This window comes from Siniperca chuatsi, linkage group LG22 (genome assembly GCF_020085105.1).
Source record: "Siniperca chuatsi isolate FFG_IHB_CAS linkage group LG22, ASM2008510v1, whole genome shotgun sequence".
Taxonomy (NCBI): Eukaryota; Metazoa; Chordata; class Actinopteri; order Centrarchiformes; family Sinipercidae; genus Siniperca; species Siniperca chuatsi.
The window spans coordinates 2,293,400-2,309,034 of NC_058063.1; the positions used below are offsets into that span (position 1 = coordinate 2,293,400).

A 15,635-nucleotide genomic window follows, 5' to 3' on the forward strand; every position below is an offset into this window, starting at 1 on the left:
TTTCCCATTATAGCTTTAACACCCTAAACAACCACAGACAGGCGACCAACAGACAAAATAAAAGACAAGGGTTTATACGTTACAAAGGCTAACGATACAGTTCTTAGTTGAATTAACGTTACTGCGTTATGGACTTGACGTAAACCTATAAAATCATTAACATGCCTGTAAATAAAAACATTGTTAAACATGGTTTAATAGTAATTAATGGTAAAACGTTAAGTTAAAATTAGCATTTAGCTAGCTAATTTAACGTTAGGCTATTTCTTACCGGACAGCTTTGATTCTTTGACAGCAGAATTTTGTCCATCGGCAAACCCTTGCGACGATGATATCTGGGCGGACTGAGTCATTGGATCCATTTTACTGTAGTTTCAAAACAACTGCACAAAGGCGGTTAAATGTCTGTCGTTTCAATTTAAATTGTCTTATACTGTCCTTTGAAGGCGTATATGTCGTTTGACTTTCCTCAAATTTCCCCAAGAGCGGGACTCGGATCCGCACCTTAACGCAACGTCCGAGCACTGAGAGGTTGGCAGAGATGGAGGGAAACAAGGCGGACCATGGAGGAGGGGAAAAACATGTAGGGCTGAGACACGTTCAAGGTCTCCGTTTAGGCTCCTGTATCTCATCTCCAACCTGACAAATTAGACTTGTCTCTGCGTTCAAGTACAATAATATAAAACCATCAAACTACTATAATTAATACCACTCGTTGATTTGTCCTCCATGCTCCCTGCCTTTTGAAAATATATTTCAGCAACTCTTGTATCAGTAAAAATCCAACTGTAACATTACTAGACGAAATTTGTCATTTGTTATGAAGTTCAAAAGCGCTTTGAAATATTCGACAGCCATTGAAGGCAGCAAGAAGAATATTCCTGAACACAGACACCATGTTATACCTGCTTCGAAAAACAGTGGGATTTTGTATTTCGGGCATTAGCTGTTATATCATTGGGAGGCTGCACTGTATGCATTTTAAGTAAATGATACCAAAATATTTCTACTAAATTATTTGGTAACTATGGGTTGAATGCATAAACGGATGTGGGTTTGAGCTGTTTGTAACAAAGCCAGCCACAGCCACATTGCTAAAATTGTTTTGAATAATGATGAAGATGCAGTGACTCCACGGTTACAGTACAATTATATACAATTCCAAATTGTGCGGGTTTCACTGTACCCTGTTTTCCATTATGTAATGTTCACCTTTGTTCCATTTTGGAGCAATGTATCACATGACGGAATAATGCTACCCTCTACTGGGGGTGTTTACGAATAACATACTATGAACTACATTTCCCAGCACACACGAGAGGAACCCGTGTGGGCAGTGGTTACGATCTATAACCACGGGGATGGGCCTATTGGCGTTCAACTGCGCTTTGACAGCGACATACACATCCTTTGAGATCTGCTCTCTTACGCAAACGTAGAGACTGGTTACACACTGTAAGTGACTCTTGGGCAGACTGAACTGCGCGGCAAAAGAAGGGGGACACAAACAAAAACATGTGGCTGAGGCTGTGAGAAAACGGGTATGTAATCTCTTACACACTGGTCTAATATTACGTTAATAAGAGTTTAGAGCGAGTCAGTCTTGCGGCACATGGTGGCGATATATTTCGCGGGAGTGCTAGGGGAATAAGCTTTATCAAAAAGTGGTGAGTTTAGCTAACTAGCAGCTCGTTAGCTTGTTAGCTGCTACTCGCAAGAGCCTTAATTCAGCCAGCTGCTCCCAAGCTATCTGTCACAGTGGGTCATTTTCTGGTTCAGAATATGTCTGTACTTTATCACACTTATTTAAACTACTTAGTATTCATTCAGCAAATTAACACCGATAGCAAGCCTAAATGGTTAACGTTAACAAACGTTAACTTTACTTAGTAAAGTTAGCTAGTTAGCCTACGTCAGCCAACCAGGCTAGCAAATCAATTATTCTAACGGAGTATTTCGGTCTGTACTGAGAGACTCTAAGCATTTGTGATGTCGTGGAGACAGTTCGACGTATTAATCGGAGTCAGGAACCTTGAAGAGCTTCTATTTGCAGCTTTGCAATGAATGTAGCAGTGGGAGTGCCCCGCCCACCAAAGCGCCATATAGCCCATGTTAGCGGCATTAATGTAACCAACATTAGGCAACGAGTCAAGCTGCTCAGCTGCGGCTCAGTGTCTCGGTTTATGTTTTATTTGTTTAGCGTGCGATAACATGGACAAAAATATTTTTGCTGAGATTATTCTGAGATTATTAACGGGATGTTATTAATGCCGAAACGTCTGTACCATAGGTACAGTACACCAAGCTTGATACAAGAAATGTTGCCTTGCTTGTGTAACTCATATCACCAAACAGTGTTAAAACCTTTAAAGCTGTTTATTACTTTAAAGATTATATTGAAATAAGCATAAGAAAAACTTAACCCAAACCAACATACTTGTGCTCTACTAACAAGTATTGTGTGTGTGTGTGTGTGTGTGTGTGTGTGTGTGTGTGTGTGTGTGTGCAAAGCCTGATAGGCTAAATCTTATTCCTCTGTGTAATAGAGCTCCATAGTTGTCCAAAAACTATTAAAAACATCAATGAGCCACAACGTTGTACTGGGTGACATGTTCCTTCATTACCATGAACACCCACATTGTAGTTTATTTTGACTCAATCCCCCATATACTGTCCTGCTGCCCCAAATACTCACTAGTGCACCAAATGTGGATTAATCTGCCATTGAAAACAGTCCCCAACAGGTACCCTATTTCCTCCCGTTTAAACAACGGTAGTTAAACACTACAGTGGCCAGCTGTGGAAATTACTGAGCTTTAAAAAACAACAACAACAAAATATCATATATTTGTGAGGTGTTTTTAAATATTTACATCTTCAGTAGGAACCAGTGGGCTTGGAGCTGAGAGCCACAGACATGGTCAGAAAGTACAGAATCATAAAAATATAGACTCATATCTTCAGATTTTTCAGAACCTTCTTTTGACTTTCCCTACTTTCTACAGCATCTGTGTGTGATATTGATGTGGAGTTTAACCGACTGCTCTGTAACCTTCAGTACTGCAGGTAAGGAGAGCATCTGAGTTGACTAACAGTGGACATCATGGGTTTGCACTCAGCCCAGAAAAAGCACTTTCCCCTGCGGGGGATCGACGGTGTGGTTCAGCTGTTTGATGCTGAGCTCCGCAAGTCTGAGCCAGACTTAGCCCTTCTCTCCCTGGTCCTGGGTTTTGTTGAGCACTTCCTAGCTGTGAATCGGGTCATCCCCATCAATGTTCCAGGGGTCCGGTTTGAACCGCTGGAGCCGGACTGTCCCAACTCTTGCTTCCCCACAGTGGAGCTGGGCATGATTTCTGCACTGTATGAGCGCTTCACGGCCCAGATCCGCGGCACAGTGGACCTGTCCCAGTACCGAAGGACTGCTGCAGGGTCCAGCAGGGAGCTGGTGAAGAAAGTGTCAGATGTGATCTGGAACAGTCTAAGTCGCTCTTATTTCAAGGACCGGGCCCACATCCAGTCCCTCTTCAGTCTCATCACTGGTATGACATTACAAATACTACAATAAAATGAATTTGGACTTTGATCAACTTGGAATTAGTGATGTAAAATTAATAAAAATCATTATTTGTTAAATTTGAACCAGGTACCAAACTGGACAGCTCTGGTGTGGCATTTGCTGTGGTGGCAGCCTGCCAAGTTCTAGGTCTGAAGGACGTCCACCTGGCACTTTCTGAGGACCACGCCTGGGTGATTTTTGGCAAAAATGGTGAAGAGACGGCCGAGGTCACCTGGCACGGAAAGGGTAACGAGGACCGACGAGGACAAACAGTCACAGCTGGAGTTAGTGAGAAGGTGAGGCCTACCTCCATTTACCTGAAATAATGATGAAATGCTCTCTCAGCACTTAAAGAAACTCCCAAATATAGTTCAAATTCAGAATACAAAATAGTAGCTAAAAATGTATGAGTGCATCAGTTATTTCTTGGTGAGCTCTTTGTGGCACCAGAAAAGATCACTAAACACACAAGGTTCAGTAATGTGCAGCATGACCTGCTGTCAGTCACCGGAATTTAATTTCCCCTCGTGGGTCCATGTAGCACTGATGAAGCACGATTACGTCACCAAAAGTGTTCAATGAATGAGTTACCTGTCTGTCTGTATGACTTCATGTTTAAAGGGACATCAGAAATACACATTTTTCCTCTTGCCTGTAGTGCTATTTATCCATCTAGATAATTTTGGTGTGAGTTGCCGAGTTTTGGAAATATCGGCCATAGAGATGTCTGCATATATATATATTTTTTTATATATAATGGGACTATATGGTAGGCTTGACCCATTGAGCCCCCTAGCCATTGGCAATTGACGATTCTATCTCTCTTGCACTCAACCACTTCCTCTGTCTCACTTGTACTCAACCACACACTCGCTACACACATATGTGGTTGTTTATTAACCTACAACAAGGAGACAAGCTTTTACTGCACTTCAGAGCTCTGTCTTAGAATGATCCGTTCTGCCTGGCCCCGGTAAATTGTGCAGCCGTAGTGCTGCTAGGTAGAAGACGCACCAAATTGTAAATTCGTGGTAGGCTACAGCTAGAATTAATTAAAATAAAAATACAGCATGCAAGAGACAAATATTTTTTAATTTATGTATGTACATTTACACACACCTTAGAATTAACAATGGCAGTGTTTTTCTGGCCCAAAAAGAAAAGAAAAAAATCGTTGAGCATTGGCAGCTAGATAGGCATTGCCCAAGCCTACTATATGGCACTCAGCTTGTGGTGCTCAAGGCGCCAAAAAAAATACATTTGAAAAACTCAACAGCAATGTCTCTTTTCAGAAATCATGACCCGGTTACTCAAGATAATCTACAGACCTTGTTGTGAGCAGTTTCATGTAGCATTTTTTTTTTTCTACCGATAGTTCCTACATGAAACTGCTCACAACAAGGTCCATATAGTTCCATGATATTCAAAAAAGGCAGACATTTCTATGACTGATATCTCCAAAACTTGGCAGCTCGCACCAAAACAATCTAGATGAATAAATAGCACTACAGGTAAGAGGGAAAAATATGTATTTTTGGTTTTAGGGTGAACTGTCCCTCTTGGTTCACTTGCAATAAGTCAGAGTGGACATGAAACAGATCTAAAATGGATCGTTTTTTTTCTTTGGTCTGGACTAAGTGACCCGGACACAGGTGTGAAAACACCCTGAATCAGATGTGGTCAGAGCCTTGGATGTGTTTATTGTGGTGGATGCTTTTACACACAAAGTGATGAGTAAATGTCCCATTTGTAATATCTTGTGCTTCTTTTTTCCAACTTGTCTAAATAAACATGGAGGTGGCCCTCCTTAGATTTAGATAATGAAGGAACTGCACAGTAGACAGACAGACTAATAATAATGTTGAGTATTTGATATGTACTTCCTGTGATTTTAATATTCGCATTGCTGTTAACCTGTCCTGTGTGTGTTTGTGTCTCCCTCAGAGTTGGCTGTATCTGAAGGGCTCCTACATGAAATGTGACAGAAACATGGAGGTGGCCTTCATGGTTTGCGCCATCAACCCCTCACTGGACCTGCATACTGACAGCTCTGAGCTCCTGCAGCTACAACAGGTAAGCATTGCCACTTGTAGTGTGCAGTGGGTTGTTACATATCTGTTTTTTATCTCCTGCAAACACACCACAGTGTTCAGTTTCATAGTAGATGTTGGTAGGGCTGCCGCGAGTAGTCGACGTAATTGAAGACGTCAACATCAATCTTTTTAACGGACGCATGGTTTTTCATTGTTTTTCTTCAATATCAGAACGTGTCCGCTGTGAAACATTCAGAAAATAACGTTTTATTTCTCGGATTCACCGTTTTTTTCCCTACCAGCTCACCCTCTCATTTATTCATTCTCTGTCGCTTGACCACTGCGCGCTCTCTCTCTCTCTCTCTCTCTCTCTCTCTCTCTCTCTCTCTCTCTCTCTCTCTCTCTCTCTCTCTCTCTATTTATTTTACACAATCATCACCAAGACCTACTGTGGCAGTGATACAATTTAGAATTTATCTGGGCAGACTACCCTAAAGATTTGTTCCTTACTTTCAACCATGAAATCATGCAGTTGTTTAGTTTGAAAAATGGTATTCCTAATCAGAATTTAGACCTTTTTTTATATAGAGAAATGGTGGAAACATCCACCTGTAACACCTGAAATCACATGTACTCTTAATATCTCACTTGGAAAATTCAGCATAATGTAGATTTTGACAGCACTAATTCCATCAGCACATTCATGTTCTACTCATAACTTTGCTGCTCTCACTTTCTCTTTTAACATAAATATTGTTTTAATCACTTAGTATTTCCAGTCACTCCTACTTTTTTTTTTTTTCCTCCGATTGCTGTTAAGATACTATCAATGAAACTCAACACTTCCTGCAGTTGTTTCACATGAAAAGCCTACCAGGAATAGATATTTGTTACAAATACTTTTAGCAGGTAGCAAGAAAGCAATAACCAGGAAATGGCTATGTAAAGATTCCCCGACAATTGCTGAATGGATAGAAATAATTAAGGAAATTTACGTTATGGAACGTTTAACTTTCTCTTTGAGACATGCCCAAAAGAAATGTGAAGCATATTGGGGAAAATGGATATCTTATCTGAATACAAATTGAGATGTATATGTTTTTATTTATGTATTTTTATTCATTTCTTTCCCTTTCCTTTTCCTCTTCTTATCTGTTTTATATGATGTTGAGCACTTATGTTAACCTATGATGATTTTGCCTGATGTCCCTTGGTCTGTCTGTCTGGTTTTCTTTTTTTCTTTTTTTTTTTTTTTTTGTCAAAAAAGGAAAAAATAAAGTTTAAAAAAAAAAAAAGAAAAGAAAAGCCTACCAGGAAAGAACGGGATTATGCCCTCTTGAGCCAATGGAAGGCAGTTAATGTGAAAACTCTGTGCTGGAAGTGATTCATTGACAGTAACTTAACAGCAAAGTAAAATAAACTGAAAACTATTTCTTTCTAGAGAAGAGCAGAGTGGCTAATATGACATACTCTGTTGTACTGATGGAATTATTGTCGTGGAAATGTAGATTTGACTGAATTTATGAAGACAACGGGTAAACACGGAGAACGTGTTAAATTTGCATTAACAACAAACGACATTAACAGCAAGTTAAAATATTCTAAATATTCATAGAAAACAGGGAGTTTAGGAATAAAGGTCTTTGTCTAATAAAGCCTGTTTCAAATTAAGGCCTGGTTCACAGTTGAGGTAAATAAAAGGCCACTATTTGAGAATTAACATTAATAGTAAGATTTCTGAGTTTTGACCATCACTAATGAAGTCTCCACTTGTTGGAAAGTGTGGGATAGAGTATATGTTACATCTGATAACATCATTGGTATATTGCACAGCTCTTAACAGTCAAAGACACTCAGTCATTGTTAGATGCTTTTTCATGATCTGCCTCTTTCTGATCTCTCTTATTTCTTTTTCTCCCTGATTTAACAGAAACTCCTCTGGTTGCTGTATGAACGAGGCAACCTGGACAGGTGAGACTTTGTGTTGGTGAAGTTAGTAAAAAATGAAATGTCTCTGAAAGTCTCACAGTTTGTATACAATGCCTGTCCACTATGAAGAGTTAATGTGTAAACTTGCTAAATTCCACGACCTCCTGCTGTCCTGTACTGTGTACCAGGTATCCTATGGCCATGGGCACTCTGGCAGACCTTGAAGATCAGGATCCAATCCCAGGCAAGGAGAGCCCCCTGGAAATCCACCTAAAGGTAAGGCTTTAGATCGGTTTCCACCAGCAGTAAGACTGATAGGATGTGAAGAAATGTTTTTGTAGGCTCCAATATTTCCCATAATGTTGAACTATTCATTTTGAATATATCAATATGAGACACACATTTCAAAACCTTTATTTATTTTTAACTCAACAATTGTATGGAACAGTCATATATAATACAGTATCAGACATGCACTTACCAAATCCAAACAAATGGGGTCAGTTTCAGTAACAAACTGACCAGTGAATGACTATTGGTTGCGGGTTTTCCCTGTATGAACCCTTCAAAGTTAGACAACAAGATATTAGTGTACTTTTCTGCCTCTAACTTGACGTGAATATGACAACAGATTGAGTTTCTGCAGTGAAAGGTATGAGTGTGGTGCAATTGCTCCTTGTATATCTTCACAGATTAGGATGTTTAATAGGAAGTCATTTTTCCTGTGTTTCTGTGCTCTCTCAGGCTGTCAGTTCTGCTCAGAAGCACTACAACAACGAGCACATCTACCCTTACATGTACCTGGCTGGTTTCCACTACAGACACAGGAATGTGCGGGAGGCTCTGAGGGCCTGGGCCAAGGCAGCTCAGGTCATGCAGGAGTGAGTTCACACTGCTTTTACCCACTAGTATGTTAAAGTTTAAAATGAATGAGTTTCTTGCAGGGCTATGATTTTAATGGATTTTAATTTCTAATTGAAATGCAAGGTCACATTTTCAATCTAGGACAATAAGTACACAATATTCTTAGCATTCAAAGGTTACAAGAAAAGAGTAGACAATAAAAGTAAATAATCTCCATGGGCTCCCCCCCCAAAAAAATCACATATGGCACAACTTGTGAACTGTGAGGTATCAAAAAATTTCAACTAACAAAGTTGTAAATACCACAACAGTGAGTCTTTCAAATGGACTCATCTTGTGAACATACAACCACACTTAAGCACTTAAGACATCATTAATTACATGTTAAAATCCTGTGATACTGTTGGCTCTGGCTGTTTGAGCATAGCGAGTCACTCATACCCCATTTACACCTGGCATTAACATTGAATCTGTATCTGGATATCTTTTCTGTCATTCATGCTAAGGTTGTCAAAAGTATTGATACTTTGATACTTTTTCGATAGCACGTGTTTAAAACGATACGATCTCCGTATCTCTGACGGTACCGCAAAAAACAGATCTACAATCTTTAGATGCCGTTCGGCACGCTCCCAGTTTGGAGTAGCAGACAGGAGTACCTGCTAGAAGCTAATCAATGCAGTGCTGTGGACCTGAGCAGCAACAAAATGGATGTATAAAGAGAACAAATGATGATGATGAATTTAATGGGGTAATCGCAATGTTTATTTCCTGGTTAGTCGACGAGGGGTCCTCAAAAATCACGCCTACGACACATCTGCCTCACGCACGGGAACATGAGTTAATTCAAACCACCAGTTAAACTAGAACACTGTAAATACCAAATACAATACCAATACAAAACAAAGAACATGATTTTTCCTTTTGGTTTTAAGATTCGGTTTTGAAACAGAAAAATCAAAGGAGAAATGTACACGGATTTGGGACAACACAAAGATTAAACAATAACTAGCACAGTACGTGCTTTCCTCCATCTCATTCAGCCTTTCACTTCCTGCCTCATTCTGAATTTCGAGCGTCATCGGAATCACATGACTGCAAACAACGTATTGGAGCGCGCCTAGCTAATCATGATCCTGTAAATAATACAATATATTTCCCATATTCATGCCTGGAAGAATCTTGATGTTGTTAATCTTGACGTTAGCTAACGTCTTGTCTGCCTGCCTAACTCCCATCATTGCAGTGGCTCTCGCCCTCATTAAAGACTATGCTCATGATGATTTATCATCATCTATAACTGCAGACATTACATTAAACTAGCAAGATACAGTGAGGATTGTAAGCCTTCAGTTCACTGTAGCACGGGCCTGCCCTGTGCGGAGTTCCCTTTAACTTATGCCCTGGAGAAAAAGTTGGGGGGTCGCACTCTGACCTAAGTAATGGATAAAAATATAGCTGAACCAATCGAGACATTAAGCTGGGATGATTGTTTCTTCTGCTACCAATAAGCTCTCTACCGATTTATAAAAAAAAGAAGAAAAAAAAGACCAATGGCGGTTTATTTCGTACAACAGTTTTTAATGTTAGTCATGCCACACTGTGGACCTAGAAGTTGCTGCAGGAAGCCTCCCATATTGGTAAAGCCCATGTATTTCTATTTCACCTGTCATGCTCTGTTATGTCCACTTGCTTGTGAGATTATATTGACTGGAAAGTAGTAATGTTTCTGAACAAAATGAGTTCTAGCACTCACAGGTATGATATACATTTGACTGACAAAACAACCTACAGCTCAAAGAGAGGCTTCACATCTAAAAATGCCAGGAGAAAACAAAAGCACCACATTTTATGTAGCTATACTCTATACGAATCCATTTTTACATATTAATCAAGTACTTGTGTACCTGTTCAGCCAATACATCTATGATAATCCTTCATTAACCAGTTCAACCAAGTATATTCACTGGAATCATACATATGTATCATCCATATAGTGATAACTTGCATTTGGCCGGAGGCATACAACTGTGGGGCTGGTAATTGTAGTTGTTGTCTAAGGTTACTTTGAATTTAGTTTGGATTTTTTTTAGATTTATTTTTATTGTGGAATGGTCACCAATCAATATTTTTGTCATAGTTGTTATTCACAAAATTAACAGAAAAAAATCCCGTTTTTAAAAATCCAAATTAAATTCAGTCTCAGCATAACTGAAACATTACGAGCTTCACTTTGCCTGTGTTTACAGCAGGACTATTGTATTGTGAAGATAGAAGTAAGGCCAACAGCAGCCTCTCAACCAGCTGTTTCAGGTATTATTTCACTAGATGAACACAAGGTGGCAGTAAATGCACAGCCATCTTCCCTGACCTGTGTTGTGACCACATCAAAAAAAAAAATTACGAAAACTAAAGGCATTTATCAGCCATCTTATCTCACAAATATGCATTAAAGTAAAGTGATGTGACAGTTGTGTTTGACCTCTGGTTGAGATAATTCCCCGTGGTTGTTTTCCTCTGATGCACCCACCACAAAGAAGTCCAGTCCCAGTTAGTTGGAGAGGGTGTGGTGGTTGAGCCAGGAAGTGTCCAGCTCTGCATCCTCACGCTCTCTCCTCCCCTTTAAACACAATGTTCGTGAGCTGCGGCTAAATATACCAGCACTGACCCACCAGACCACACATTCCCTCCCCATCTATCATCTTCCTTTTCCTGCTCCCCCATTGTTCTTCAATTTCAGCTTGTGTCCCTCTGTGTCTACAAGAAGGAGTGTGTGTGTGTGTGTGTGTGTGTTCATAATAGTGGATTCTTTGTATAGTTCACGTTTTGTTGTGTCTGGACTGTTGCAATGCCTTCAATAGTCAACATGTTACAAGTCAACATTCCACCCTGAAGACATCAAATGGTCAAAAAGCCCTCTTAATCTGAACTTTATGTAATGACGGCTTTTGTAAAGGAAAAGACACCCAGTAGATAGCTGTAAAAGAAATTTGGCTTGTAAAATTCCATTTTCAGTCGTACTGTATGTTGTAGGCTATATTCAGCTCCCTGCAGTTATTAAAAGACCTTCTCCTCTCATCTGCTCTTGCAGATATAACTATTTCCGTGAGGACGAGGAGATCTACAAGGAGTTCTTTGACATTGCAAACGATGTTATCCCCACTCTGCTGAAGGAGACAGCTGCTGCTGCCGAGAGTCTGGAGGAGGGAGAGGAGGGAGGAGAAGGAGCTGACAAGGTGAGTATTCCCAGCCAGAGAAGGTTTTGGATCCGTTCATTTCATTTACAGTTTTTACTTCTTTTTTTGGGTTGTCAGTGGAAAGAAATAAACCTGAGGCTGATACTCCTCTACCTGGTGTAAACATGTGATCTGTATCTGGACATCTTATCTGGATAATGATATCGGGAGCCAGTTGCAGCCTAGTTATAACAAGCGTTTACTAAATTAAAATAGGTTGCACCACACAAACTAGTTCTCATGTAGAGTTTCGTTGTTACTAAATATTGATACCTACTAACTGCCAGATGGAACTGTTGCGTAGCTAATTAATCCGTGTCTGATCCGTGATATAAAATTCCATATACGGTGATAGAAGATTTGGCCCATATCGCCCACCCCTAAATACTACTAACTGAGACAGATTTCTGCACGTAATCAAAGAAAAAGCCATGCCATCTTGTACAAACGATTGACCGTTATGTGACAGCCCGTGATGCTACAGTGACTTCCTGTTTCCTCTTTGATTGGATGGCGCTACATTTGTTTCTTGGAAACCGATTTCAATTCCTAGTTTTCGTGGTGCGTTGCTTTAGTTCATCACTGATTGGATCTCATTGTGCAAATTGGGGAGGCGGGGCTTGCAGATTAGTCAACTACCTTGGTGCGTCCCAGGTGAAGGGATCGATGCTGCTGTGTGAGCTCTACTTCATTTTCCTTTGCAGAGGAAGAGCTCGGTAGATTTTTGATGGAAAGAATTAATGTTTTTTTTTTTTTTTTGGCTTTAGAATGTGGGCTAACTTTATTTGGTTTGTACCAAGTTATATAAAAACATGAAGGATAACTAAACAAAACACATTTTAAATAAGAAAAGAAAAAGGGTGCATAAATACTTGCTGATGTCATTTCCACCTGGCTGGGCTCTGATCACAGTGTGACTCAGACCACCTCCACATGTGGTCTGGCTGATCAGGTAACGTTCTGATTGTAATACACTCAGTGTGCATTTACACCTGTAATCTAGACATGATGTCCAGATACAGATCATGTTATCATGTATGTGGAAGTTGGGTATGCGTGACGCATACTGTATAACAAAAAGGGAATTTTAAAAAAGGTAATGAACCCCCTTCCGTCTTTCAGGAGCACCCCAAGCAGGCAGCAGCCTTCTCAGCACTCCAGGACTCAGAATGCTTTGCCCACCTGCTGCGTTTCTATGATGGCATCTGCAAATGGGAGGAGGGCAGTCCCACGCCAGTCCTTCATGTGGGCTGGGCCACCTACCTGGTCCAGTCTCTGAGCCGCTTTGATGCTCAGGTGAGAAACCCAGCATACCCCTGCCTTTGAACTGCAAAATGGCTACAGCCAAAACAAGCTCTGTCTGCAGGAGAGAGGCTGGCATGTGTGTTGATGTTTTATAGCTAAAACTGGGTTTGTGGTCTGATTCCAAAGGTTCGTCAGAAGGTGTCGATCATCACCAAAGAGCCAGAGTCCCAGGATGATGATGACCAGTCCAGCGATGACCCCCGGGAGGGCCGCAGAAGAGGCCCCAGGAGAGAGTCCAAGCTGGAGGAGCAGAACTCTCCTCCTCCGGCTGCTCCTACCTCCCCAACCACCCAGCCAGTAGCAGCAGCCCAGCCCAAGAAGGTGGGAGAGGGAGGGGGCCGCAGACGCTCCTCCCAGGGCCTGCGGGGTGGAGACGCTGAAGGAAAACCGAAGTCCCCCAGCCCGGACTCTGCGTCCTCACCCTCATCCCAGCAACAGGCGTCCCCCTCCCCGGCTGGTCCTGTGGTTGTCTTTCAGAGTGAGAAGATGAAGGGGATGAAGGAGCTGCTGTGTGCAGCCAAGGTGAACTCCAGTGCCATCAAGCTGCAACTCACTGCCCAGTCACAGGTCCAGATGAAGAGGCAGAAGAGCACACCAGCCGGCGATTACTCCATGTCCTTCATGAAGCGACAGCGCAAGTCGCTCTAGACATGTTGATTGTTGTAGGAGGAGTTATTGAGACTCTGTAGGACATACTGTGAACAGCAACACGGACACCCGAATAACCTCGCTTTTGTTTGTGAAACTTTTTACCAATATTTTCATCCAGTTCAGTCAATATCCTCATCGTTCCTAGCAATATATTTTACTTGCACACTTGAGTTAAGCATCACATATCAGGTTTGAACTGAAGGAGTGAACATTTTATTGTTTTTATTTAACTATAGCCAGAAAGGGAACTGTCTGGTTTGATAGATTGTAAGCATTCACTCATTATTAGTTTGTGTATTAATTGGCAGCCAATTGCACACTGACTATTAACTTCTCATTGACTTACATGTGGATGTTTGAAGCCAAAGTAACGAGGATGACCAGAATACAACTTACAGATGTAGAAATATCAACTTGTACCATTAGGAACCCGTTCATGACTGAAGACTTGGAAGTGATTAATTTAGGATAGTTACTGTGTAACATTGTCCACTTCTGCTCTATCGACAGCTTCTTTCTTGCTAGCTCTATGTTGCCTTACTTTTCCTTTGTTCTTTTCTAAAGTAGGTGGCCTTTAGTTTTGAGAATAGCTGAGCTAGGGCTATTTCTAATGATTAGAGACCAGACCAGGAAGACCATGCACTGTTGAGACGGAGCCACATTAGGTGGCACTGCTACATCCTATTTGCTTGATGACTTGTGTTTTTTGTTCTTGTTTTTGTATCTGCAAGTAATAAAGACCCGATGAAAACAGAATGTGAAGAGTTCTGATGTGTATTAGATATAAAGGGCACATGTGAGCTGTAAAACGCTGTCAGTTTGTACTGCAGTAAGAGGGATGCCATTTTCTACATTAAGCAGAAAATGAAGGACATTAAGTTTTCTGTGGATGGTCTCACAGAGGCAAATATAACCCGATTTGTAAGAACTGTCTGGGAATATTGGAGCATGAATTAGTGAGCTGTGCATTCAGTGGACAAATGAGGAAGACAGAGTAAAGGAGAGCATGTGCTGAGAAAAACTGTCTGAAACTGAAACGTTGGTATTTATGTCACGTGACTCCGTGGTCTAGCAGTGACGTCTGTGAGACAGAGATTAGCCGGTGACAGCAGGCTCCTGCTCCTGGGTCCAATGTGAATGGCACTGCGTGTAGTACAGTTTGGTTTTATTGTGACATAAATCAATATGCACACAACAAACTTGTCAAACTATACACAATACACAAAATATTAATAACCAGGACATAAAACACAGATGAATGTGGGAAATGGATGTGATTCAAGACAATAAACTGTAGATAGTATCTGGTAAGCCCATTCCTACCACAAAGAAAAAATAAATGTTAGGAATTTAAGTAAAAAAGATGAGATACTAAGTCAACATTTTTTAATGAATAACTTAAAATTCTGACTTCAAAGTCAAAATTGTGATTATAATTCATATTTTAAATCAAGCCAAAAGTTTTACTTTGTAAGTCAACGTTATGAAATGCAAGGGCAGACTTATGGCATACTCAATATTTTGTGAAACGAGTCAAAAATGATGTGAAGTTATGTAATGTATGTAAATATAGTTAAAAAGTCCGTTTTTTAGATTAGAATGTAAAGTTTGTATGTTAAAATGATGTGATACTAAGTCAATATTATGAGAAAATAAGTAAAAACTGTTCACTTTTTATCTTACAATAATGTTCACCATCTTAGTTTAATGTGTTAGCATGCTAATATTTGCTAATTAGCTCGAATCAAAGCAGGCTGAGGCTGAAGGGCGCTAGTTTTACAGGTATTTGGTCAAAAACCAAAACAGTGGACAAACTGAAACCTGGACCTGGTTTTTAAGTTAGAATTCTGATATACTAAGTCTATATTATGAGATGAAGCGTCAAAATTGTGACTTAAATCAAAGAGTCCGTTTTATGGGATATTAGGCAAAGTCATTGTTACGAGATAAGAAGTCCGAGGTTTGTCTTTTTAAATCAAAATTATGAGCAAAGTCAAAACTTTGACTTGCTAAGTCAAAATTAAGTCAGAGTTTTGACTTACGACACAGACTAATTCTGTT

The 15,635-nt window shown here is 40.4% G+C and overlaps 2 protein-coding genes across 7 annotated transcripts in view; one reads left to right on the forward strand and one right to left on the reverse strand.

The window, feature by feature from the left end:
- The window catches only part of rtn3 (reticulon 3), a 42,546-nt gene extending 41,979 nt beyond the window's left edge, over positions 1-567 (reverse strand). For 2 of the 4 annotated variants that reach the window (XM_044185211.1, XM_044185210.1), the window contains exon 1: positions 272-554. In XM_044185211.1, the coding sequence (XP_044041146.1) occupies positions 272-362 (91 nt within the window). In that variant the 5' untranslated portion in view covers positions 363-554. Of the gene's footprint in view, positions 1-271 lie in introns of all 4 variants that reach the window. The other 2 variants (XM_044185208.1, XM_044185209.1) reach the window with 2 other exon arrangements.
- Positions 568-1,344: 777 nt separating this feature from the next.
- Positions 1,345-14,330, forward strand: men1 (multiple endocrine neoplasia I). Of its 3 annotated transcripts, none has more exons than XM_044185212.1 (10): positions 1,345-1,541; positions 3,059-3,539; positions 3,644-3,852; positions 5,501-5,629; positions 7,520-7,560; positions 7,707-7,794; positions 8,263-8,399; positions 11,474-11,618; positions 12,741-12,914; positions 13,050-14,330. In XM_044185212.1, exons 2-10 carry the CDS (start codon positions 3,104-3,106, stop codon positions 13,569-13,571), a joined length of 1,881 nt encoding a protein of 626 aa, XP_044041147.1. In that variant the 5' UTR covers positions 1,345-1,541; positions 3,059-3,103; the 3' UTR covers positions 13,572-14,330. The 3 variants fall into 3 exon arrangements, with proteins under 3 accessions (XP_044041147.1, XP_044041150.1, XP_044041149.1); XM_044185215.1 differs by lacking the exon at positions 1,345-1,541 and adding an exon at positions 1,571-1,667; XM_044185214.1 differs by lacking the exon at positions 1,345-1,541 and having other exon boundaries at positions 3,040-3,539.
- Positions 14,331-15,635: the final 1,305 nt, after the last annotated feature.

Excerpts from the sequence above, each read along its gene's own strand:
- men1 (XM_044185212.1), top strand. The coding sequence starts at position 3,104 with ATGGGTTTGCACTCAGCCCAGAAAAAGCACTTTCCCCTGCGGGGGATC. Across the intron at positions 5,630-7,519 it reads AGCTCCTGCAGCTACAACAG|AAACTCCTCTGGTTGCTGTA; the intron begins GTAAGCATTGCC and ends CTGATTTAACAG. Across the intron at positions 8,400-11,473 it reads GCAGCTCAGGTCATGCAGGA|ATATAACTATTTCCGTGAGG; the intron begins GTGAGTTCACAC and ends CTGCTCTTGCAG.